At 39.6% G+C, this 24,694-nt stretch overlaps 2 protein-coding genes across 2 annotated transcripts; both read right to left on the bottom strand.

Annotated features, from left to right (window-relative positions):
• Nucleotides 1–281: 281 nt before the first annotated feature.
• Nucleotides 282–13,288, bottom strand: nuak1a (NUAK family, SNF1-like kinase, 1a). The gene is made up of 7 exons (XM_057324843.1): nt 12,701–13,288; nt 8,923–9,043; nt 7,207–7,358; nt 5,116–5,181; nt 4,920–5,039; nt 3,360–3,492; nt 282–3,215 (listed from the first exon to the last, which is right to left on the bottom strand). Exons 1-7 carry the CDS (start codon nt 12,947–12,949, stop codon nt 2,179–2,181), a joined length of 1,878 nt encoding a protein of 625 aa, XP_057180826.1. The 5' UTR covers nt 12,950–13,288; the 3' UTR covers nt 282–2,178.
• Nucleotides 13,289–16,826: 3,538 nt separating this feature from the next.
• Nucleotides 16,827–19,435, bottom strand: prl2 (prolactin 2). The gene is made up of 3 exons (XM_057324662.1): nt 19,201–19,435; nt 17,752–17,931; nt 16,827–17,362 (listed from the first exon to the last, which is right to left on the bottom strand). The coding sequence occupies exons 1-3, from the start codon at nt 19,309–19,311 to the stop codon at nt 17,171–17,173; spliced, it is 483 nt and encodes a 160-aa protein (XP_057180645.1). The 5' UTR covers nt 19,312–19,435; the 3' UTR covers nt 16,827–17,170.
• Nucleotides 19,436–24,694: the final 5,259 nt, after the last annotated feature.

The following is a 24,694-nucleotide window of genomic DNA, read 5'->3' as shown; positions in this document are numbered from 1 at the left end:
ATTATTGAAAATCTGACATTTATGAGTCCGTAGTTAATTTTTTTCTCGTGTTAAGAATCTCCTTCGGCAAAGAAGTGAAAACGTGATGACATCTTTGACCTGTGTCAGCCACGGTAGTGATTCGAAGGGGGGGATCGGAGTGAGCTGACCGCTAGATGCCGCTAAATTTCATACACTGGACCTTTAAATATAACATCTACTTTTGTTTTTATTATGTACTACATGTTGCTTTTTCATTCCATGCTGACATGTCTTTATGGTGCTGTTTTGGAAAAAGTGTAATTGTGTTTATTTTTCAAGTGTGCACTTGTGTTCGTGCAGGTAGAGTAACAAACAGCAACAAATATATGTGGTGAGGTCAGCACGCCCACACTGATGGTCTCTCCGCCTGCACTCATAAAATATCCTCAAACTGATCTTGAATCAGATTTCAGCCAGAGAAAGTCACTCATTTGATTTTTATACCATGATTGGTACTGATTCAGGAACAGCTGAGCTGTTGTTGGGGCTTTGTCTTTAAACTTTTATGAGCACTTTGTGTTCTGCATTAAATGGAGTGAGTGCAGATGCAAACACGTGGTATTTAGATCGAGACATTTATTTAGAAATCATTGAGTTTTGCACTGAGTTCAGACAACAGAGGGCTTCATACACCACCTCACTGTGCACATGACAAATAATGCAGAAAAAAACAATTAGTGCCTAAAATAGACGCCTTTAAATGTCTTACACAATACTGTAAATCATTAAGCTGAGAATAACCTTACTGAGACACATTAATAAAGGCACAAAGCAAAACATTAAAAAAATAATATACAAAGAATAACAAATAGCCACGACAATGTACAGTATATAATACAAGACACATTAAATAACACAATTTAAATATCCAGTCAAGTTTTTTCATTGGCCTTTAACAGAAATCCTATGGGACAAACACATTCTTTTCCAGTTCATTTTGTACACTGCATGTTTTACTGGTTACACAGTGCTGGACTGCCACGTTGATGCGAAGTCTTATCACAGATTTTAATATTAAGCACATATTTACGTTTAGGCGACTATTATAGTTTTACGCTTAACCCAATGTTTTAAAATTAAGCAGACATCTCTGTTAGCAATTAGCAGAAATGTTTTCAGTTGAACATGACCTTTTGGTTCCCCTAAATAAACCTTAATAATCCATTGCCTTCAGAACATGTGACTTTTAATACCTCGCCTATTAAAAAGAATAGTTTGGCGTCTCTGTGGGTCATTTCTGGAGCAGAATAACACCATAGGTTAAAGCTTGTCCTTCCACACTTTCATGCTTCAGAGAGCTCACACAATTGCATGTAAGCGTGCAGCATTGTGTGTGTGCGTGCATGCTTGTGAGAGAGTAAAATGAACGGTGTCACAACATTGGTTCAACCTTTGCCCTTTTGGGTAGTCCTCTAAGCCGATTTCGGAGACGACATGGTTGTATTAAAAATTTGCTTTTACATTCTCTGTGTTTTTTGGTTTGCTTTAGGACATTTTGTTCCTCTTCAAAATACTTTACAAAAGAAAACAATAGAAAAGGCTATATGTATATTGAACTCAAATACTTCTCTACAACAATTTAAGTCTTAAAGGAATAGTTCACCCCAAAAAGCATTGTATTTTCATTTTGAGGTGAATTGTTTCTTTAAAATTACAGACAGACTGTTGTACTTCATTGAAATGACTGGCATTAAAAACGTCTGTTTACTAGACAGATGTTGTAATGGCCTTTATCTGACTTATTCATAATGCATGACCTATACAGCGGAAAACGGCTCTCCCAAGAATGACCTTGATATTTTCAAATGGTCAAAACGTGAATGACCAATAAATAACTTAAATAACACGTTCCCAGCTGTCATTTACATCAGCTGCATCGCGGAGAACAGCCGCTTTAAAGTGCTTCTGTTTTTCCCCATCAGTTGTCGAGTTTCAAACGAGACTATCATGAGAACTGCTCATCAACACGAGTTGCTGAATAGAGATTTGAAATGTCCCGCCTCTCGATCTGTAAACATTACCCAGCAGCACTGTGACAGTGATGGGAGACCGTGCTGAGATCATTCACACTTCCAGTCTTTCTCCAAGAACAATGCCTTCGAATGTTTTAAAAATGAAATGATTGTCTGTTCTTTGTTTCAGTCTCTCTGACCAAGTCTAGCTCAGCTTGCTGCTGATATCCAGGGCTTTCTGGTACACCTGGGTGACATCGTCCATATCGCCCAGCAAGGAGAAGCTGCCGTTGTCTCCGGGTGAACCGGGAGGGCTGCGGGCGCCCTTTCCGCCACGATGTGGCGCAACGGTCTGAAGGCCCCTAAACCCAGCCATCTGCAGTAAGTTTTCAGCCGACAGCGAGCCTCGGATGTTGGGTTTCGGAGATGCGGGAGGCCAGTCCAATCCCATACTGGAGAGACCCATCTCTTCATAGGCTATGCTGGAGGGTCTGCTTTGGCTTCGCGGTAGATTTGAGTCTACCGGCACTTCACCATTGGTAGGGACGGCATTGTGAGCAGAATACTTCCCATTCCGCTTCAGTATACCTTTCCTCCCTACAGTCCGTTTTGGTGGCGAGCTGTTCGGAGGTTGCACAGTGGCGCCCCCTAAGAGTTCAGAAGACTCACTGCGTTCTGGCGAGGAATAGTACCCCGACTCTCGCTGCTGATTGTTTTTTAGAATGCCTTTTTTGGGTAACATGGAGACAATTTTTGCCGGCGAGCCCCCCAGCGTGTCTTCTCTCTCTGGACTTGAACCGGACTCGGCGTCTTGGTAACAAATGGATCTCCTGAGCTCCACCTCGCACAAACTCTGGGAACGCTGGTCTCCGCTGGTCGCTCGAGTCTTCAGGATGCTTTTTGGTCTCTTGAGACCTGGTTTCTCCTCGGCAACGCCCCACATGCCAACGTCGTTCTCCTTCATGCACTTTCTTAAACGCCGGGCTGTAGTCAAGCCCGTATTTGGAACATTAGAGGTGTTACCAGACTCGGGACGCTGGCTCTTGCCTGGTCGGACGTCAGTGCGGTTCTGCCAGTCGATGAAGCGGGCCAACATCGGTGAGCTGTTTTCCTTTTGGGTTTGGCAGTCACACACGGTGGTCTTCCATCCCCAGTTCACCCACCAGTGATTTGCGATGTCTTCTACAGTAGCCCGCCGTTCTGGATTAACCATCAACATCCAGCGGATCAGACCACGAGCATCTAAGTGAAATGAAGAGAGTTACAATCGATCAAGTCAGATATTTCAATCTACTCCTATTTATTTCTTTATTAATTTGAGTATTTATGTATTTTACATATACTATGTATATGCGCATGTGTTTACTTTGACATAAAGACACATACCGGATGACTGAGGAGGTTCCCTATAATCGCCGTTGCTGATCTGACGAATGAGTCTTTGGTGATCTCCTCCGTCAAAGGGCATTGTTCCATATACAAGTGTGTACAGCAATACGCCCAGCGCCCAACTGTCAACCTGTCAAAACAACACCACAGGATTAAATCACTCCATAATGGGCAGCTCATATCAGTATAAACCGGATTATAAAACATTTTCAAGTAAATTTGCGTATCTAGAAGAAAAAAACGTTTTGAAAAGTAGTTTTAAGCTTTAAAGTGATTACATTAAAAATAAATTCTGTCATCATTTACCCTCTTGTAATTTCAAACCTGTTTGACTTTCCTTCTTCTGCAGAACACAAAAGATGATATTTTAAAGAATGTCGGTAACCAAACAATGGTGGTACCCATTGACTTGCATTGGTTTTGTGTCCATACAATAGAATGAATGAATGGGTACCGCTGTTGTTTGGTCTTCTTCCTAATATCTTTTTTGTGTTCTGCAGAAGAAAGAAAGTCATACAGTGCTGGCCTGCAACCCCCATTGCACAAACACGTGCCGGCAAGACCAGTGGCCGACATTGGCCAATGGATTAAAAGGTTGTGCTATTTTATTTTCCCGTCTGAGTCATAAAGTCAACCCCACCTATATTTATGAACATTTGCACAAGCTTTTTTGTACACCTTAAACGTATGAGAACAATAGGCAGTCTAGCATATATCTGCGTGATAGTTGCAGCGTGTTATTTAATCATTTCTCATGCTTGACCTTGTCTGCTCCCTGCAGCACCTCCACTACACAAGAATGAGGAGGTATCAAGGGAAACAATGGCTGATTACAGAACAGGAAGTGTCCACTCCCCCGACACCAGACCTGCCTGACCCTGATGAGATGTGAGGAGCTCTGTGATTGTTGGCCCCGGTCCACTGATCTCTGACCAGCGAGGAGGAGACCGCTGCCTTTCCCATGAACTGGGGGGGTTGCGGTTATGCAAGTTTGATTGAGAAACCACAGAGATCATGGTATGTGTGTGTATGATTGAATGTCCAGAGGCGTTTAGAGTAATAATTATACCGGAAAAGTATGGGAAATATAAATATATTCCTGTGGTCCAGACAGGCTTAGTGTTTGGCTAGTCATAGACAGATTAGGGATCGTGCAGAATGCTTAATGTCCTGAAAAAACTCGGACAGCATTCCTCATTACTTTTGGCATGATTTTAGTTTCTCATTTGATCGTGAAGGATGTTGGGTAAGCTGACTTGGACTTTGAAATGATTCTTGTGTGGGAAGTGACTAAAGTTGGAGTCAATTGGGTTCCTTTGTAAAGTGGAATGAGACGTGGGGGGTCTCACCTCCCGTAAAAGTGAGTTTAAAGCTATCGTTTTCACTTTTGTTATCTGTTGGATGTGTTTTTTTTCTTTCATGACAGGATGTCTGCGACTGTTTCCCAGTTCTTGTTTTTCAAATGTGAAATATGAAGCTATTATAAGACCCTCTTAAAGACGTGTCTACTGAGGTTGTGTCACTTCGGAATATTAGCTTGTATGGTACATTATTTACCTCAGGACCTCGATATGGCCTTCCATTTACGATCTCTGGAGAGGCGTACAGTGGGCTGCCGCAGAACGTTTGAAGAAGCTTGTCCTTGTGGTAGAGGTTAGACAAACCGAAATCTGCAATCTGTAAAAAAAGACACGGTGAGCGTTTGCCAGAAATGTGTAGAACTTAAAATCACCGGAGGAAAGTTAGAACGTACCTTGATGTTGCCGTTGTCATCCAGGAGAATGTTTTCCAGCTTTAGATCTCGATGTACAACTCCTTTCTGTAAGACATTATCAGGATCGTTGGTTTTAGATATTTTAGATCTTTTTTCACTGTGTCAGACATTAAAGACCCACCCCTTTTATTGTTTTACTGAAATAATTGTAACATTCCTATATAACTATGGGAAAATCTAGCCTAAGCTGTTCCTGCTTTTTGGAGTTAGGGTTAGAATGAAATATTTTACCAACTTAAGTTGCGTTTCAAATGAAATCAACTGTATAGTTTGCCCTTTCAGATCGCTTCATCACCATTGTCATGGCCTACGTCCAGTGGATTCACATTAACATCCACACACGTGCGCACAAACAACATTTCCCTTCATCCTGTGTCAGAACATGTCTGTCATATGGCCTGATCTATGTATCCCCTCCCCTGTTTCCGTGACAACCTCTTGGCCTGCCCTGATCAGAAGGGCTGGGTTGGAATCCCCCAGCTGAGGTGATGACATCATCAGCCCAGCTGTATAGAAACAAAGGCCAAACCCACCCCAAATTCCCCCAGGACTTCTGCTTTCCAGCTGACGCAGCTCCGGGTACGAGCTGACCTTTTGTACTGATCTAGGAACAGCGTCTCCTCTAATCGTACGTTAAATCCCTATAAAACCAGAAAAACTTTTGTATGGCCAAAAAAGATCTAAAACGTGAAATGAAAGAGAAAACTATGACAGAAATTTGGGTTGGATCAGCGTGAAAGGCTAGTTTGAAGAATGGTGTTTGGAAAGTGAGAAAAGATGAGGTGTGGTTTGGCACAGAGTGAGAAGAAGACAGCTGCTCTCTCGCTTCAAAACCTTTCATATCAAGACATTCTTGGAAGTTTAGTTTATCACCCTCACATCATGTCAAGTGCTCGGCTCATAAATCGTTTTATTTACTTCAGAGAGAGCTCAGTTTGTGTGCAAATCATGTCGATTGCACAGATGTCAGTGGTTTTGAGAGGGCTTCATTTTAGCAGTATGGAAAAAATGGGCCATATTGTGATTACAGCTCATTCTTTCTGTTTTATTCCACCACTAGAAGATACATTATAATATAATCAGAAAGTATGCAATAAAAATAGTGATTCATTATGGGTTCTGTGTGGTAAGCAGGTGTTTCATATCATAGCTGTTATTATATACTGGCATTAATGCCTTTAAGAAAACTGGAACCATATACAGTAATTCAGATTCTGATACTATTCTATATAATTAAATTTAATGTATATATTATATTTAAAATATATGTATAATATTAATGCACATACTATAAATGAAGACAATAATTTTAAATACATTTACTTTGAAAAATGAGAATATGTATAAAGTTTTTCATTTTCATGAACAAAATATATATTAATATAAAATTTTATTTGATTTTTTAAGTTTCTTTTTCCTTTATTTTCATACTTTTTATGTATGTACTGTCTGTATTAATATGCATTTACTGTAACAATGCTGCTTTGCAACAACGCAAAAGAAAGTGATATAAATTTGAAAAATACATTTGTTATCATATATTACGTATATATTTCATTTAATTGTCCTGTTTTTATTATTCCTTTTCCCCTCCTTTTCAAACTTCTTGGACCCAATTAACTACCATAGTAGAAAAAAATGGTAGTCAAAAGTACCCCAGAACCATTTGCTGTCCTACATTCTTCAACATATATTTTTGTGTTCAACAGAACAAAAACAAATAAAGTAATATTTTCTACAATGGTAGTCAATGGGGTCCAAGAACTGTTTGGTTATAAGCATTCTTCCAAATATCTTTCTCTGTGTTCATCAGAACAAAGAAATATACAACTCGAAGGTGAGTAAACGATGACCGAATTAAAATTTTGGGGTAAACTATCCCTTTAAACCCTATTTATCTCGATTGGAAGAATTGTCACTAGATGTGAAATAAGTGGCCCTTTAAATACCCTTTTGTTATGATTGCCAGCATTATTCAAATACACTCCTCCCAAACCTTATTTTAAGGCTCATTGTAAAAGATAGTTGAACATAGCCAAAGAAGTGATGCATGTTGGCTCCGTCCCTCACCTTATGGCAGTAATGCACAGCAGACACAATCTGTCTGAAGAAGTGTCGCGTCTCTCTCTCGCTGAGCTTGCGACGCTCGCTTATGTAATCGTACAGCTCTCCCTTACTCGCATACTCCATCACAATCACAATCTTGTCCTTGTTCTCAAACACTGTAATGGGAGAAAGATACACAAATAAGAGCCATGACTCGATTACTCAACATTATTGCATTCTTTGCTGTCAGGTCCCTTGTGTTCGCTACACATACGTGTTAAAGCGAGGACACACGGAAAGAGAAAACGGGCCATTTCCATTTTGTCTGCTTCACTAGCTAGCGTCGCTGTCTCTTAACTGTTTCTCTTAAGCTTTCGTTGGGCGGTCGCCAATACGTTAAGAGACAGAATGGCCAGCGAGTCTGGCTTCAATCAGGGTCATGTCGATTAGGAGCTGTCTTTGCGAGTGAGACCCACAACTGTTAACAGGTGTTAAGTGGAGAGAGGAAGCGAGATTCTGTATGGCCGTGTGTTTGTGTGAGACAGGAGATGGTGGCGTAAACATTCCCGTTCCAAGAAAAGGTAAGTGTTTTGGGAAACAAAAAACACCAGTCAAGTATTCTTAGTACGGACTGTTAGATTAATAGCTATTATTCCAGCAAATCAGTGAGGTGTTTATCCAGTGAATCTCAATGGAATCGAGACATCAGCAACTTTTCAAGTGACTACGATTGTTGCTCCATTTAGGTCCTTCATCTGCTGACACAGCAAGAGCATCTCCATGGCGACCCTTCGTGGTTTACCGCCAGTAGGCCGGTTGTCACGGCGACGGTCAGTGAAGCAAGCAGACAAAGAAGATTCCCGCTATTCATGTGGGTGTCCTACAACTCCCTTGGTGTCACTTTCAACATGTGTACTTGGACACCGGATTATGTATTGTCTGGATCAGAAGTCTTAACTAACAAGGCTGTTGAGTTTTCCCATCATTACAGCCTTAGAAAATGGGTGAAGTTCACATTCGAGACATTGAACCTGATCTCAGATCTGCTGCTCGAGGCCAGCTGAGTAATTACCTCTCTCGGCTAATCCGTATTAGACACAGGAGACTGAGCGTGCTCGGTTTTGGCACCGGCTGATCCATTTAAGACTGATCCAGGGTCAGTAATAATGACCCATGACTGAGAGCACGGTGTGAGTCCACAGCCACGCTGTCTCCCGCCGTCGGTGTGGAGATAAAGCGGCTTTGTCAGGGATTTGTTTTGAGTATCCGGCTCATGCGTGTGGATCTAATTTGATGCGTTTTTGATTCATGTTTTAACATGCTCAGCAACACGCATGAGATAGTTTAAACACGCTGATTGCTGCAGGACGCTAATGGATTTTATTTTAGCGCACGCTTTATCTCCATTAGACTAGAGGGTTGACGTGCCAAACAAGATGTTGCCCGATCAACATCTTTTGGCTATCAGATCGTATAAATAAAGGATGAGGTTGGGTGAGGCTGAAGCGAATGATTGACAGTTTTGATAAACCACGTAGTTTGTGCATTCTGAGAATCAAAGTGGTTTAGACAACCTAGATGTTCAAGTGAGCTTCGGTTTCTAAATAGGTGAGGTTGTTTTATCTCTGTGAGATTTGAGGGGCCTTGAAGCTGCGTTTTAGTGATTCTGAGTGTTTTTAGTGTCTTCGAATTTCTAAGAGTTAAAAATAGTAAGCGTGAAGAAAAACTGAACAGGCCTACCTTCATGTATGGAGATGATATGTGGATGACGGAGAGAAGACATAATCTCGATCTCTCTGCGAATGTGCACCATGTCCTGTTCGTCTTTAATCTTCTCCTTACGGATGGATTTGATTGCCACCTGAGAACCAACAAACATTTATATCTGTTAGTTGAAGACCATTTGTACTATGTATTATGCCATCTGCAAAGGAAAATGAATGAGTGTTGATTGAAACGACCCGATAATATTGACGGATGCTTGTTTCAGTGGCTTTGCTTGTCAGGTTGATCGAGCAGTGTTGGGGGTGTCCGGACTCTGGGGTCATAGGTCAGAGAAACAGATCAGCCTTCACCCTGTCATGATGTCACGATAACGTCCACAGATAAATTGTTTCCTACCTGAAACCAGTCAAGTGGATCAAAGAGCCACTAAACTACTTCAGACCCTGGTGACCATTACAATCATTATAAAATAACTATTCAGTCACATACTGCATCGTACTGTATGAAATTTAGATTTCTTTGAAAGCACTGCAAGAAAGCATTTGAGAAATATGGAAGCTGTAGAGCCAAAAAAGACGATGGTCTAGATTCTCAGCGGGTGCCTGTAACCTTGAGCAAAAATGGGTTTGTGTGAAGGTGAATGCTTTCTCAAGAGAAGGCACACCACAGGAGTTATTTTTAAACGTCCCATTTCCAAACTCTCAAACAAGCTCCATCACATACGGTAGATGTCCTAGCGCTCACTAGCTGTCCTCAAAAGCGATTTATATTTTGGAAAAAAAATATATAGTGGATACATTCGTTGACTTTATAGAATCGTGTCCCTTGTACTCTATGCTTGAATGCAGAATAAGATTTGCCCTGGTTTTCTGGATCGGTCCTAAGGAGGGATCACCGTTACGGGAAGTGTGGTGCTTGTTCCTCCAGTGACTCATAAAACACTCAGAAGGGGAAGTCGTGCTGACAGGGTTGACTTCCTGTCCACCCTGTGTTGCTCCCAACACCGATCTGCCACCCCCAAGCCTTTTAAGGTTAACATAGCTAGAGTATATCCAACCAGGTTGTACATACCTGTACAATGTATTGTTTTTGGACTTTTCATTGGAACATGTCTGAAGATTCTGTAATGTGCAATCTTATGACATCTGCAATGCACGCATTACGTTACAGCCCAAATCGGTGACTCGCGTAACCCTCTTCGTACCAGTGCTTATGATAAAGACAGCAGAGGTGTTACACTCTGGAGTCTGTCACTAGGATGATGGAGGTTTTGAAGAGATTCTAAAACCGAGCCAGGGAGTGTTGTGCAAATAAACATGCACATCATCGAGCACAATGTTAGTGTCCATTGTGGTTAGGAGCCACTTTAGGACATCAATGTTGGATAACGTCTTGTTCTCCAAACCCTAATTACAGTGAAAGCATAAACTCATTAAAATTGTACCGCAGCAGTCTGGCACACGGGTGATCCTTTGACCCCTGCTGAAGAGTCACATGGTACCCACAGATGAGCTCTATTGTTACCCGGCTCATGGCTACAGATCATTAAGCTACCTGTGTTTGATGCCTTTGCCAGCTGGCTGCAGGCTTTGCTCTTCTCTATCCCTTGGCTAAACCGAAGCCTTGTCATTGTTTCACAGACATAGACCAGCTCATTGTCTGAGCCTCACACAACAGGTGTGTTGTTTTACCTGTGTAGCATTTGGGTGGAAAGGGAGAAACTTGACTCGGCAGAGTACTCATGTGGAATAAACACTTACGACGAAGTACCATAATATTTTTTTTACATTGTAACATGGTAAACACAATTAATTTCAGTACTACTGTAATTTGATATTACCATCTGAAATTGTTACTGTACTGTAGTATCACCACAGTATGCCACAGAAGTTTTGGAAAAATATGTCAGAAAATGGAACAGAAAAGTTTTGACAGCATACAATACATGCACATGTATGATGCTATATGATGTCCTTTTTACAACAACTGTAAATATGCTAAAAGCATGCTGTGTTGTAAATGTCAGACAGTGAACACTGTGAAATCCTTACGAAAAAACTGAGTCTTAAATATTAAACCCCTTAAAGTCTTGCCGTCATTGCATCACGCCTTCCTCTGTTTTGTAGTGTCCCACCTAGAGTGTTGCATTTTTTAGATGGCATGTCGAGTTAAAAATAGTTTGTTTTATTTCGCTCGGTTTAGATTTTTCTGAACGCAAGAGTGCATCTCATGTAAACACTCCCGAAGAAGACCTCCGTCATTTAGATAAGCCACAAACTACTTTTTTCCAAATTAGTTGTGATCTCTTACAAAACATATGTGCATATACTCCTGAGCCTTACACCAAATCACACACAGTTACTGTGAACCAACGCAAATCTGACTGCTCTGGTTTAATCCCATCCACAATGCTATGAATTCTTGCCTCTTTCTACTAGTGTGAGTCATGCATTCTTTTCACTTCAAGCATCGGTCTATTGAGACGACGCAGTGTTTACTGAGAGAGAACTGAAGCTCCTGAATTTGCCAGTTCTGCTGAATGTGTTTGAGTCTGTCTGTACTTTCTCAATGACAGAAGCTCGCTCGCACAGAATGCTTTAAATGAGTTGTGTGATGCTGTCATGTCCCAAACAACTGGCATGTCTTTGCTGCTGCCAAGTCTAAGCGCCGCCACTTGAGTTTATCTGTACCCTACAGATTTAGCGTTGGCCATCGACACAGAAAACACGTCCTAGTCAAAAAAGTGAATTGTGTAAATCTTTTGGATTCCTGCTGGTTCTATGGTAGCACAGTTTCTTTACAGTGTTGTCGAGTTTTGTACAGAGTTCTTGCAGCTGTTGACATCAGTGCACATCTCTCGCCCACAGATCTGACCCAACCGGTCCATTACTGCGCCATTTAAGATGCAGATCGTCTTGGGATTAGTACACTGACCCAGTTCTGTAAAGGCAGAAGTGGTTTGTCCTAGATTCCCACTTAACTTTTTTTTTACAGATGTCATCATTTCTTTAAGGTTACTATAGTGCAGGGTCTAGACCGAAAAGCGTACAGTATGTAATCCATAGACTACTTGCAACATAAACATGCCTTTGATGCTTTGAAACCTTTGACCTGCTCTGTACCATGTATAGATGACCTAAATTAGCTGACCCCTATTAAGGGAGGACGGAAGGCACCACTTGTCCCATGAAATTGTCTGTGTAATGATGGTCATTAGAAGCGCATCCACGTTCACCATGTTTTAGAGGAATTTTAAATATGTTAACTGATATAGAATCACCAAATGAGATCTATTTATAATAATTAAATTCTTTCCAAGACAGCAATTAGATTATATGAAAATTGCTTGTTATAAGAAGACCACGTCAAAGCGTCTCCAAAAAATTTCATAACAGATCTTAATAATGACAAAGCATGTTCAGATTTCCCAAAACCTGTATGAAAATGAACCATGGTTTACCTATAACTATACACGGTTTAACTAGTAAGCATATAGTTTTGGGGTTTTGTGTGTAGCAAAACCATAGTAACCACAATTTTATAAGTATATCGTAACAAATCTTAAACAAAACATTTCTCTGGGCATTCTAAGGTCATAAGTAGGCTATACCATATTGTTGTTAAAAAGTATAGAGTCTTCTTATAACTCAGTTAGAATGGCAAAGATTGTGAATTCGATTCCAGGGAACATACTAATAAAAATCTATAGATTGTGAATGCACTGTAAATCGCTTTAGATAAACGTGTCTGACATTTGCATAGATATAAGTGAGCTCTTGACTGCTCAACTCACCACACGTCCAGTGTGCCTCTCTATCGCTTTCTTCACTTTCCCGTACGTCCCTCTTCCGAGCGTCTCCAGCAGCTCGTAGCGGTGTTTCAGATTGTGTTTGTGGTGATGTTTCTTCACGCTGGATCCTCTTCGCACGCCGAGAGAGGCCGGCATCTCTCCTCCCGGATAGTCCACCGGCAGAGGCTCAGGTTGATCCTCTCCGTTACTCCCCACCTGGGACAGTTCCGCGTGCGCGGAGATCATCTCCATGCTTGCGATCGTACTGCGCGTCTCGAGGTGCTCAATAAGTCGTGAGGATCTGTAAAATGCTATAAAAAGCTATCCCGAAGTCAGCGTTGTCGTGAGTAGTTATTCAGGATGATGAACAAGTCTGGAGATTTTAAGGGAGATTCCGCGCACTCGCTGCGTCTAAGGAGCGCGACGCATCGTTGAATCACTGGTGAAGTCTCGTGTCGGATGCGCGCTCGCCTCTGGCAGCTCAGAAATGCGCGCACTGACTCCATGCTTTACCGTCCGTCCCACTAGCGGTGTGCTGCTCACCCCTCCTTTTCCTTTTCCCCAGTCAAGACTACAAGAATAAAGAATGCAGCCTGGATGAAGTTGGAAGCATGCTCTCTCTCTCTCTCTCTCTCTCTCTCTCTCTCTCTCTCTCTCTCTCTCTCTCTCGCGCGCGCGCGCGCACACATACACTGCGTGTCTGTTCTCTCTCTCTCTCTCTCTCTCTCTCTCTCTCTCTCTCTCTCTCTCTCTCTCTCTCTCTCTCGCGCGCGCGCGCGCACACATACACTGCGTGTCTGTATCCTAAACGAATAATAGAGTAATGGGGAACACTTAAGTGTATTATATTAGGTCTGAGCAGTGCTTTTCCAATTATGTTTCTTTTACAGCAGTGTTTTTTGTTGAGTTTATTTAGGGTGCTTTATTGACAGCTGTATTTAATTTATATAAAATCTTAACTCTGTGTATTAGGCTAAAGTTTATTATACAACTTTATGATAAATAAATACAAAAAAGTTAGTTATAATTACATAAGTACTGTTTATTTTCATACAAAATAATTATGCACTCTTACAATTGTATTGCACACTTATGCAAGTTCTAGTGGAACTATTAAGTTATGTATTCTATAAGAAATCATTATGCTTATTGCATTACATTTTATAGGCAGCTGTTGGATTTTGTAATTACAGTAAGAATCTCTGGTTTGTGTTTTATTGAAATCCTTTAGACATGGCATCATATCCTCTTTCATAACCACGTCTGGTTCCTTTTCCTCTGCGGTTAAGTGTTTGTTATTGTTTGTGTTGTGATCTTTAACTCATGTTGTGTTCTCAGCACTATAATCAAACATTGTGCACATTAAGATAAATGTGGCGCAACAGCGCCCTCTAGTCATCGGTCAACATAAGTGCAGCAAACGGACGCACAGGTTCGTTGGGATGTAGGCTACTGCCGGCATATGGAGGATGTACGTATCGCTAGGTTTATATGCCACTGTATATCTACGATATACATCGTGTTAAACTTGCAATTATTTTTACCTTATTATTTATAGTCATTATTTTATCAGAGATGATTGTGCATTTAAATTGATTAACTTTGATTGATCTCTTATTACAACCTTTTAATAGTTTAAAAAGTAAACACATCATACAGTCTAGATTATATATGTGCAGTTTTATTACAAAAAATATTTTGAAATAATATAAAAATTGAAAAACATATATTTTTCCATTTTATATATATATATTTTGATAATTCATGTCATGATATCATGATTTATATATATATATATATTTGTATACTGTACATATGTGCAGGCAGTGTGTAGTGCACGTGAATGTTCAGGGATTTCAACCTCAGATTTGTCACTAGAGGGGGCTGTTGGCCGGAGTAGAGATTCATGTTATGATGTCCAGCATTCTGCTCAGTGTCATTATAGAAAAGTGTCATTATAGGTCAAAAACAGGTCAAGTCTTTTAATATAATAGAAAAACATACATAGTGTGCTGGTGTGCCTCAGAAGTGGATTGCTGTCCGTCAAATTACAGGGCTATGTTTTGATGGACAGTTTGTAAGATCAAACAAGACGGTTGATGTCTCAGTACATGTGACCCACATTTGAATTCTGTGACTGACAGTCAGTAAAAGTCCAGATAGCCAACGGCAACATGACTGGCATGCTGATTTGTGACTACAAAGATGTTAGAATGGATAAAATATAAACAGATGGAAACAATTCCTTCTCACAAAGTCCTCTCTAAAAAAGTCCTCTATGTTTCTGTATGATCAAAACAGACAAAGAAATTGATGATGTCACATTTGAGTCAAGACAGATAGTAAAGATAAAGTAGCTCACAAAGACAAGCACACATGGGAATGTTTGGGTAGATACTATACAATTATTGGCTACCTTTTCTCTTTTTTTAGTTTTTCATACTTACTGTTACTTTAGAAGTGCAGGGATACCACAATTTAGATTAAATAAAGATATCTCCATATCTTAACCAAAGTGGAAAATAGTCGTCATACAAAGTAAGTCGATGTGTCTAAATTTTGTGGGCTGGCTGTGCATTAGCCAGATTGTATCTATAAGTAAATGTTGTCTTTGGTTACTGTTAGAGATAAAATATATAAAGTATGAGACCATTTATTACCCTGTGGATTAGTAAAACAAGCTAATCCAACTAAACCAACATGAATGGGGCAAGAAAGTCAGTGAACATAGGGTGTAGCAATTTGTAAGCAATTTTTATATTTTATTGACAGATTTATAGTATCGGAGTCAGTAATAACAACATTATTAATACTGTCGATTCTCAAAGTGAGATTGTGCTTTGTTCTCTGACCCACAAACCCCTGAATGACAGAGTCAAAGAGACAGGATAAAGCTTGAGTGTGGTCTGTCATCCACTGGAGTGAATGTGTTACACAATACTCACGCATATACCACAGTACCGGTTACATACGCGGACGCCCTCCAGCTGTTTCAAGATTTCAGACAGACTGCTATGTCTAGATTTGCAGAACCTATCCGTTGTTTGACAGATAGAAAGACAGACAGACACATAGATTTCTGTATGACGCTTGAATTGTGCAGTCTCACAGCTTTAGGCATGTTCGTGTTGTGCCACACGCATCACGTCATGCTTACATCATCTGTAATATGCGTCAGCAACCTCGGCATAACGTCACAGTAAGAATAATCATACGCAGTGAACAATGTATAGTGCAGTTTATAAAGAAAAAAACAGTTGACTCATATTAAAGCTCTCTCTTGTTGGAAAATGGCAGCGCACCTGATTCTGTGACATGTTCTGGTGAAATGGTAAAGTTCAGATGGAAGCTCTGACCCTGGGCTAGGAGTGAACTCTATTCTAACTGCAGGCTTTTATGTGAAGAGTAACTCGTCCTTTCGTGCAGAGGGAAAATCACACACAAGACAGAATTGTAGACAATCCTAGATTCGATTATGTCGTAAAATATTTATTTACGCAAGCACGTGCATCCATCCAAATCTGTCTCTCCATCCGAAGATTGTTTGTGTCAAAAGACTTCTGTATTTTAAGATATTTTAAAGGTCAAGTGTATGAAATTTAGTGGCATCTAGTGGTGAGGTTATGAATTGCAACCAACGGCTCACTTCACCCCTCCCCCTACCTTTCTAATCCCCATGTTGGCTGACACAGAACTAAGATGTCGTCATATTTACGCTTCTTTGCCGAAGGAGATAACGTATTTATGACCATGCAAGGGGACCTGCAGTGTATGTATGTAGATAGAAATAGCTCCTTCTAGGGTGATAAAAACATAACGCTTCATTATGCAAGGTCTTTAAACACCTCTGAAGACATACTTTTGTATACTAAATTGCATTTCTGTCAATAGATCCTCAAAAAAAACCACCTTTAAGTTGTTTAATGTTTAGTTTACATGTATGTTGTCGGAAATGTGCTTGGAACACTGTTTCAAGATAATAAATAATAAATACAGTAAACATTACTTTTCTGCTGGAAAAAACGTTTATATTATAAGTTGGTGTTTTTAGCTCATTCAGTGAAATTTAATTTTGCTTTGCAAATGATATGGATAGAATTTAAAGCCAGTACAAATATGAATAAAATGAATTTACAGTACATTTTGCAATAGAAAAACCAAGCTCTTCGTAAATTCAGAATATGACTGATGAATTGACAGTGATGAAGTGTCTGATGGTAATTTTCTGTTGCCAAAGCAAGTCCCCCGATCCTCCTGCATATTGTTTGTTTGTTTTCTTAATTTTAGCAATGAATTGATTTGGAGTGCTAGATAGTGCACCATTTACAAAAAGTGTATCCTTCTGGATATGGCTTTCAAGATGAGGAGTCTTAATTGATGGCATCGAGTCAAACATGCTTGATAAGTGGAAACCAACAGAGTTTCTGTCCATTGCGCTGTCCGTGTGAACGGATGAAAAGCCAATGTTTTCCCCTAACAGTCGTGCTCTGGTATGATCCTGCACTTAAGAATCTTTAGATAGTTCTGGACTTTGTTAGAGTCACGACGAAAGCAGTAGAGGAGCTCGTAGTCGCTCATGGCTTCTTCGCTTTCAGACACGGGAAGCATTGCTTCCCGTGAGGATAGGGCTGGGATGGAATTACCCAGCATTCCTAGCACCCTCATCTGGGAGAGTGGTAGAGACAGAGAGAAGAAGATTAGTATATTGTTGCAGTGAAACAACAGCACACTTACAGCCATGCAATCACAAACTCCTATCTGTGAAATGTTTAAAAAGTAAATTATTTTTTGTTTTAATAATCTAAACTATTGCCCATTTGTCAGAAACATACTGGAACCCCTTAAAGTCTCAGATTTAAGATAGAATACCATATTGCTGATACGGTTACTGTGGCTATACTGACACTGGTAAAAAAAACAGCCTAGGTGGGCACTGATATTTTTATGCAGAAAGTGTAAAAAATTTAATAGATGGCTAGCAGCTAATGGCTAAAGCAAACATTGATGGAACAATAACAAATTAGATTGTTGAAATGGGTAAGATAATAAACCACCTTTTCAGCTATTTTCTCCACTCCTTTCCTCAGCTCGTGAACCATGTCACCCATCTTCAGGGCTTTGTTGCTGCTGAAGCTGTTGAAATCTTGTTGGTGAGCCATGCTTTCATGGAGCTGGAACAAAGGGTCCCTCCAGGCCATCAGCAATTTTAGAATCACTTCTGTCAACTCCTCACGCTAAAACACGAGAGTTATGAGGTTTAGTGAGTTGTGAACTGAGTTACAAAGCTTATAAACATTACTGAATTATTTCTCAATTGTACATGCATTTCTCTCAGACAAACAGGCTTTAGGGTGTTGGCAGTTTCTTGGTACTTCATTTAAAGTGCAGTCCCCCTGAGGTAGGCTGCAGTTAAGTGCCAAGCTCAAGACCACAGGTGATACGACAACAGGGTATCAGAGAACACGGTCCGTTAATGACAAGCAATGACAGTAGAGTAGAAGGAGCTCAGACACCTTAGAGACCGTCTGAACAAAGTCTGAGTCAGAGTGATTGTTTTCAGAGCAAGGGAGGGGGTGTTAAAGTAATAATTCACCCAAAAATGAAAATTCTGTCATCATTTATTTACCCTCTTTTCATTTCAATCCTGTCTGACATTCTTTATTCTATACAAAAAGAAGATATTGTGAAGAATGTTGATAACCAAACAACAGCAGCACCAATTCACTTCTAATGTATAGACACAAAACCAATGCCAATACCAAAGCCAGTGGGTACCGCCATTGTTCGGTTACCAACATTCTTCTTAATATCTTCTTTTGTGTTTTGCAGAAGAAAGAAAGTCATACAGGTTTGAAATGACAAAAGGGTGAGTAAATAATGACAGAATTTTCATTTTTGGGTGAACTATCCCTTTAATGAAGATGTTATACTCACTGCTAGTTTTTGTGCATTTTCTTTGCCATTTGGAGTCAGTATATTGGATGTGTGACATTTGCGATAAATCTTTCCTATATGGTTTTTGCTGGGCAGGAAATACTGTTCCTTTAAGAAGATACAGAGGAAAACAATATGATGATGTGAAAGCAAACGATTTCCAAAAAACTTCAACGTTGTTCTGAAACATCTCATACACATCTCAAAGTAACATTCCCCTCTCATCAAAATATAAAAATACAATTCAGCGCGAGTCAAAAATAACGCAATAAGTAAAAGTAATTTGAATAACTTTATATTCCCTTATGAGATAAGAATCGTATTTAATTGCAAAAACGTGTACAGTAGACATTATTTATGAAGATGCTATTTATAAGCAGAATGATAAATGTTTAATACATCAAAGATGCATTCTTGCATGATAAGACTTAGATATAATTTATTTCACTCCAGCAAACCTGTCCTTATTTATGCCGGTTGTATAATTGTTCTGCAACTTCTATTACATTTACAATAACTGTTGAATAAGAACAACTGCTAGTTCTCTAGACAGTGCAGATGGGACTTACAAACTCTGAGTGCAGATCGTTGGAGAGGCTGTGCATTCTGGCAGAGTGCTGAATGACCCTGTCGAAGAGATCTGCCAGAGATGGAACGTGGCACGCTGTCGGCCCATGCATGCAGATGGGTGCAGAGCCCACGCGCCCGTGAGGATCCAGGCACAGCAGTGCTACAAGCAGTGCGGTCACTGCCGTTAGACACCAACCCAGAGAGAGAGAGAAATAGAGAGAGAGAGAGAGAGAGAGAGTGAGGAAAAATGGAGCATGGAAAATTTGAGCTGCTCTTTGATGTCCAGCATTAAAAAAATCAAGAAGTGCACAATCCACAAATTAAGTAAGAGATGAACATTTAAACTGTCACTTGAGCTGCTAGCAAGTCCTCTTAAATAAGATGCTCTATTGCTTCATACAAATACCTTGCTTCAGGCTCCTGGTCATTCTGAGAGGAGGAGAGAGGTTATGGGAAAAGCAGGGGGTCGGACTGCTATTTAAAGTGTCCTGAGTTTAAGACGAGAGGGGGTCGGTAGGTGCTGTTGGATGAATCTGCCCATTAAAGAGAAGGACAGCAAGAAAGGGGCGGGCTGGAAAGGTATGCGTGCACAATTGCGTGATTGTCAGAGTCTATCGAGTGTGTTCAGAAAGTGACTAATGCCCCTTCCTCCCGACTCCCTGCCGGCTTCCCGCTTCGGTTTCGTGTCATTTCGATATGCTTACCTTCAACCCTCAACATGACCCAAACCACAAATGAAAATAGTAGAGGGATGAGTAGTTTTGCTCATTTGAAAGATTAGCCTTTTTAATGCAAAATTCTTAATACATTGTTTAGTGATGCATTAGAATCAATTAAATGAGAAAGATTGAAATAGATGCTATGGCAAATCCTATTTGATTGTGCTACATTTTTGTCTTTATTACATGCATTTTGTCTGAATATTTTAAAGCTAACATCAACTTTTGATGGTGTGTGTTGAGCCCATGTGATTTCGCTTTAACAGTGAAACCAACTTGAAGCTCATGAATATTTCACGAGGCACTATTTTGATCGGTTATTCAAACCAATCAACCAACCCTAGGCGGTATATGATTGGTCATTGTTGCAAAACCACATAATTTTCTACCACAGCATTTTTGCTTACAAACGTCTGGTAACAAACCCATGCCCTTAAAATAAGCAGCACATTGGATCATTTTAAATCAAAGTTTTGGATGTTGATCATTGACATCCATTGGAATCTACCAATATGGTCACCTGGGCTTCACCTCTCTGATGTTGCTTTATAATTTAATCAGAAACCCAATCTTATATCAGTGTTTAGGAATGACCCCAGAGACGCTTATTGGGTAAAAACATAGTAAAACCACAGATTTTTCTTGGTTAACTGTGAAATACTATAATGTTGTTGTTTCGATTTTGCATGACTTCATGTTGCATGTGCTGAACTGGTGAGGTCTTGCGACAAACCTCTTGACCTAGACATTTGTTGTGTGTACACGTGTGTGTCTGAGAGTGCGATTGGTTGTTCAGTACCAACCGCTGTGACGAAGACTGCACGCCACCTCACCGTCAGGACACGATTTTTTTGGCTAGATGACAGGTCGACGTTAGGCTGGCCGGGACTTTGACGTCAGCCAGCTGGATGTGGGTCAAACACAGACAAGAGGTGAATATTCTTATACAGAAAGTCTTACAAACTGTCACAAAACAGCATGTTTTCCTCTTAAATGTTGACAGATAAAAATGGAAAATTGACACAATGACACCTCACATGAGAAATTGTATGAAACAAGATGACAGAGGTGACAGGGACAGGTGACCGGAAAAAAACTTTTCTCTCAAAGTTCTTGCCTGTATTTCATGTGTAAAATCGCTTGTGTGTTGGGTGGAATCAAAAACAAAACAATTTAATTACAAAAAAAGAATAAGCTTAATATCTCAAAATTGACACTATTTAGCGATGGCATTCACTTTACTGTAGTTTAATTTTTGTTGCAGCCCAGTGCCCACATTCACAATTGTATACCACACACAAATCAAATCAAGGACATGCTTGCTTTTTATAGATGGATATGTTGGAGAACAGGAAAAGCAAACAGGTGAAGAAAGAGTCAGACAGAATGAAGAGGTCATGGGAGAGTTAGAGGTTGGTATAAATGATCAAGAACAAAGTGAACTTTTTCTAGTGTTTTCATAGCTAAAACCATATTTCCCAGCATCCACAATTCATTAGTATTTCAGAAAATATTTTCTTAAACGACAAGTATTCTCCTAATATTTTCCAAAACATCCCAAAGTAACCTTTTGTACATTTTCAGAATAATAATTAGAGGAGTCATGTATGGTTTACCATAAGTCATTCATGTGTAGAGAAGCTTTGCTCGTTATTGACTTGGGCTATACTGTACATGCTATGTTATGATATAATTGTAAAATTTAATAGAATTGTAAAATCTATTTTGCAACATTTTAGTGTGCCTACAGGAAACGTTAGACTCATGATACTGTATGTTCTTTTGGAAGCTTGGAGAATAAAAGAGCAGAGGAACTTCTGTATACTTTTTGACTGTAGATAGATATAAGCAAAATCAATTTGGAACTACTCCAGTTAATATACTGTATATATATTCTATTAAAAAAAAAATACTGGCCCCGATTTTCAAAGAGGCTCATTGAGGACTAAGCCCAGCTTACACCCTACGGTGCGACACAACAAAAGACAATAGAACACATTCGAACCCATTATAAATTAAATATTCGTCCACACTGCATGCGGCATGACAAACCTGTCAAGAACAAGGCATTTGTCGTGTCGTGTCGCGTCACGTCACGCTGCTTGCGTCTGGTGTAGAAAGGGCATAAGAATGAAATCCTAGAACCGCCCCTGCTGTAAGTTTAGCACCATTCCAACAAAACACTTTCGAGTAAACCTCATGTGTCATGTGGTGTTTTAAAACAAATAAGTCTAGCATAGTTTTCTAATCATTCAAAATGTTTCTTGGCAAACGTATAAACAATAAAACTGAATGGTTATAACAAAAAAGAAGTTTAGTACAAAGATAGAAAAAATGTGCAAGAAATTTCCATTTGGATTGCAGATGCATTGTCCAAACAACATGGCTGGAAATTGAATGTGAAATGATCTGATCAGGCACCATGGACAGCAACCTCATGTCTAATACACACACATATTTATTAAAAACGGCTAAAATTGATAGTAATTCCCATGGCTTGATCTCCTCTGGGTGCTAACTGGGGTTTTAAATGTATTAAATGGAAGGCCACAATTGCACACTTTTGAGTACCAAAAAACAAATAAGCAATTCATTACTAATGAACTAATGAATTGTGGTGAGTAATAATAAGTTCTACCTGCTCCGAATGAGTCTGACAAGGCAAACTTTCATGCTTATTTCTTAGTTCACTTAAAAATAACATTGTGAATCATATCCTGTGGCTTTGAAGAAGTATGTACCAGAGAAGTGATTTTAAACATAAATACACTTGAAGATGCCCAAATGCTTGTTCAAGTATACTGCCAAGTGTAGTCAATTTATATACATTTAACTAGCAAAGCAAATGTGCTCTTCAACCTTTTAATCGGAGCGCGTTCAACCTTTTTAATTGGAGCACTTTCAAGATCCGTTTTCCCATAAATCCCTGGGCAAACACTTTGGTCCTGCTTGTATCCGGGTTGTTTGACCCTGAAAAACCTGGACTTACATGTTTACCAAAAAAATCGCTGGACATCCTCACCTACATCATCCTTAAATAGACTGATGATTGAGTTTGACCTAAAATAAATACAATTAGTAAGCATGAATTATGCTTAAAAAATAAAATTCAATTACATTCAATTAAATTATAAAATGAAACCATACCTTTTTGTGAAAACATTTGTTCGAATCTTGTTTTTCTTTTGAATGAATACCGCTATGCCCAGACTAAAATGCAAGTTGCTCTGGGAATTGTTTGATTGTTTGGCCTTGGTAGTCTGGCATTTACTTACCCCAAAAAGGTTTTTATTGGACAGTGCAGTGTAACCTGCTGTCCACTGAGTTCAGGTCTATTTGGAAACGATGCCTTTTGGAAGGTTCATGGTGAGGACGGTAGTTCTGAATTTGTAATCTGCATGCATTCGTAGCAGGCTGAAAGTTTTATACAGCATCCGGCTGGCACAGTATGAAACCAGTGGTCTGTATAGACAAAGTTGTGAAGCAGCCTAAAGGTGTACATTCCTAAGGATGTAATGAAGAATGTGGTAAACGGGGTTTATTTTAACAAAGTAGTTAGTTAATATGGCATGACACAGAGTGGCAAAGGTCTTCACGTTTGGCAGCCTCATGTTGCTGAATCACTAAATCACGTTGTTGTGCCTGACATTTGACCACTCGCATTGGCTCACATGGATTGTTGAGATGTTGTACAGTGCATTGATGTAAACAAACATGGACAGGAGGGTTGAAGCGAGTATTCAGTTCATCATTACAGTTGTGTAGGCAATTATAATATAAAAATGTTAATACAGGTCATTGCTGAATATGTGGGCATATGAATCATGTTCGACTTTGATCTAAATGAATCCTTGTTTTATATCCTTGTTCCATATCTGTTCTTTAACAATTCAAATTTTCTTGTGTGTGTGCATGTTTTGCAAAGGTTTTATGGGACATGCGAGAAGTAGAGGTACATAGGGTCACAAATTGATTAATTGGCCATTTTTTTTTTGTCATGTTCTGTACATCATATATCAAAGTGAGGGGATATGGTTAGGGATAGGGATAGTAAAAACTGAGGGGGTGTGTTTTGCCACTAGATGGCAGAAGTGCATGCTAAAATAATATATTGTTGCTATATTTGCTGACCTATTAACATGACAATGTAAATTTAATATGAACAACAGCAGAAAGAAATGGCATAACTTTTACACATCAATGAAAAACTTGTGGCTTGGCTTAATTTTTGCACTGATTTAATTTAATTTCTTTTTATTATAATCATATATTTTATCATATTATTTTGTCTGTCCTTTTTTGCTGCCGTCTGACCCTATCAAAACAGACAAGGGGAAACTTTTTGGGGGTGGGAGGCAGGGTTGTGATTTATTAGGCCACAAAGAGATTTGGTCTGGAACATCTCTATAGACCACCCTGTGATATCAACACTGGGCCTGAAATCCACCGTCCCCCACGTTTTTATGATGCACTTGGACAGCATTGTGCTCCCACAGATTTTGGAGTGCCGGATTCTCTGGTGAAGGGGAGATAGTTGTGTGGTTGTTTGGTTGAAAGGTGGCTTGCTGCATAAAAAAACCTAAAGCGGTCTGTGAGTGAATGGTGAAGTTGAGATAGCATTATGCTGATTTATTTAAAAACTCTCAGCATTTATAGTGCAAAAGGTCTGGCTTTTGCAATTCATTTAGTTTTTGATGTTTTCATTTTAAAGGTAGCATTACGAGTATATTGGTCCAATAACAAACCTAGAGACAATTATTTTCAAAGTTGTTAT

This window comes from Triplophysa rosa, linkage group LG24, assembly GCF_024868665.1.
Source record: "Triplophysa rosa linkage group LG24, Trosa_1v2, whole genome shotgun sequence".
Lineage (NCBI taxonomy): Eukaryota > Metazoa > Chordata > Actinopteri > Cypriniformes > Nemacheilidae > Triplophysa > Triplophysa rosa.
The sequence above is the reverse complement of the archived record's forward strand: the minus strand, read 5'-3'. Positions and strand labels throughout refer to the sequence as shown.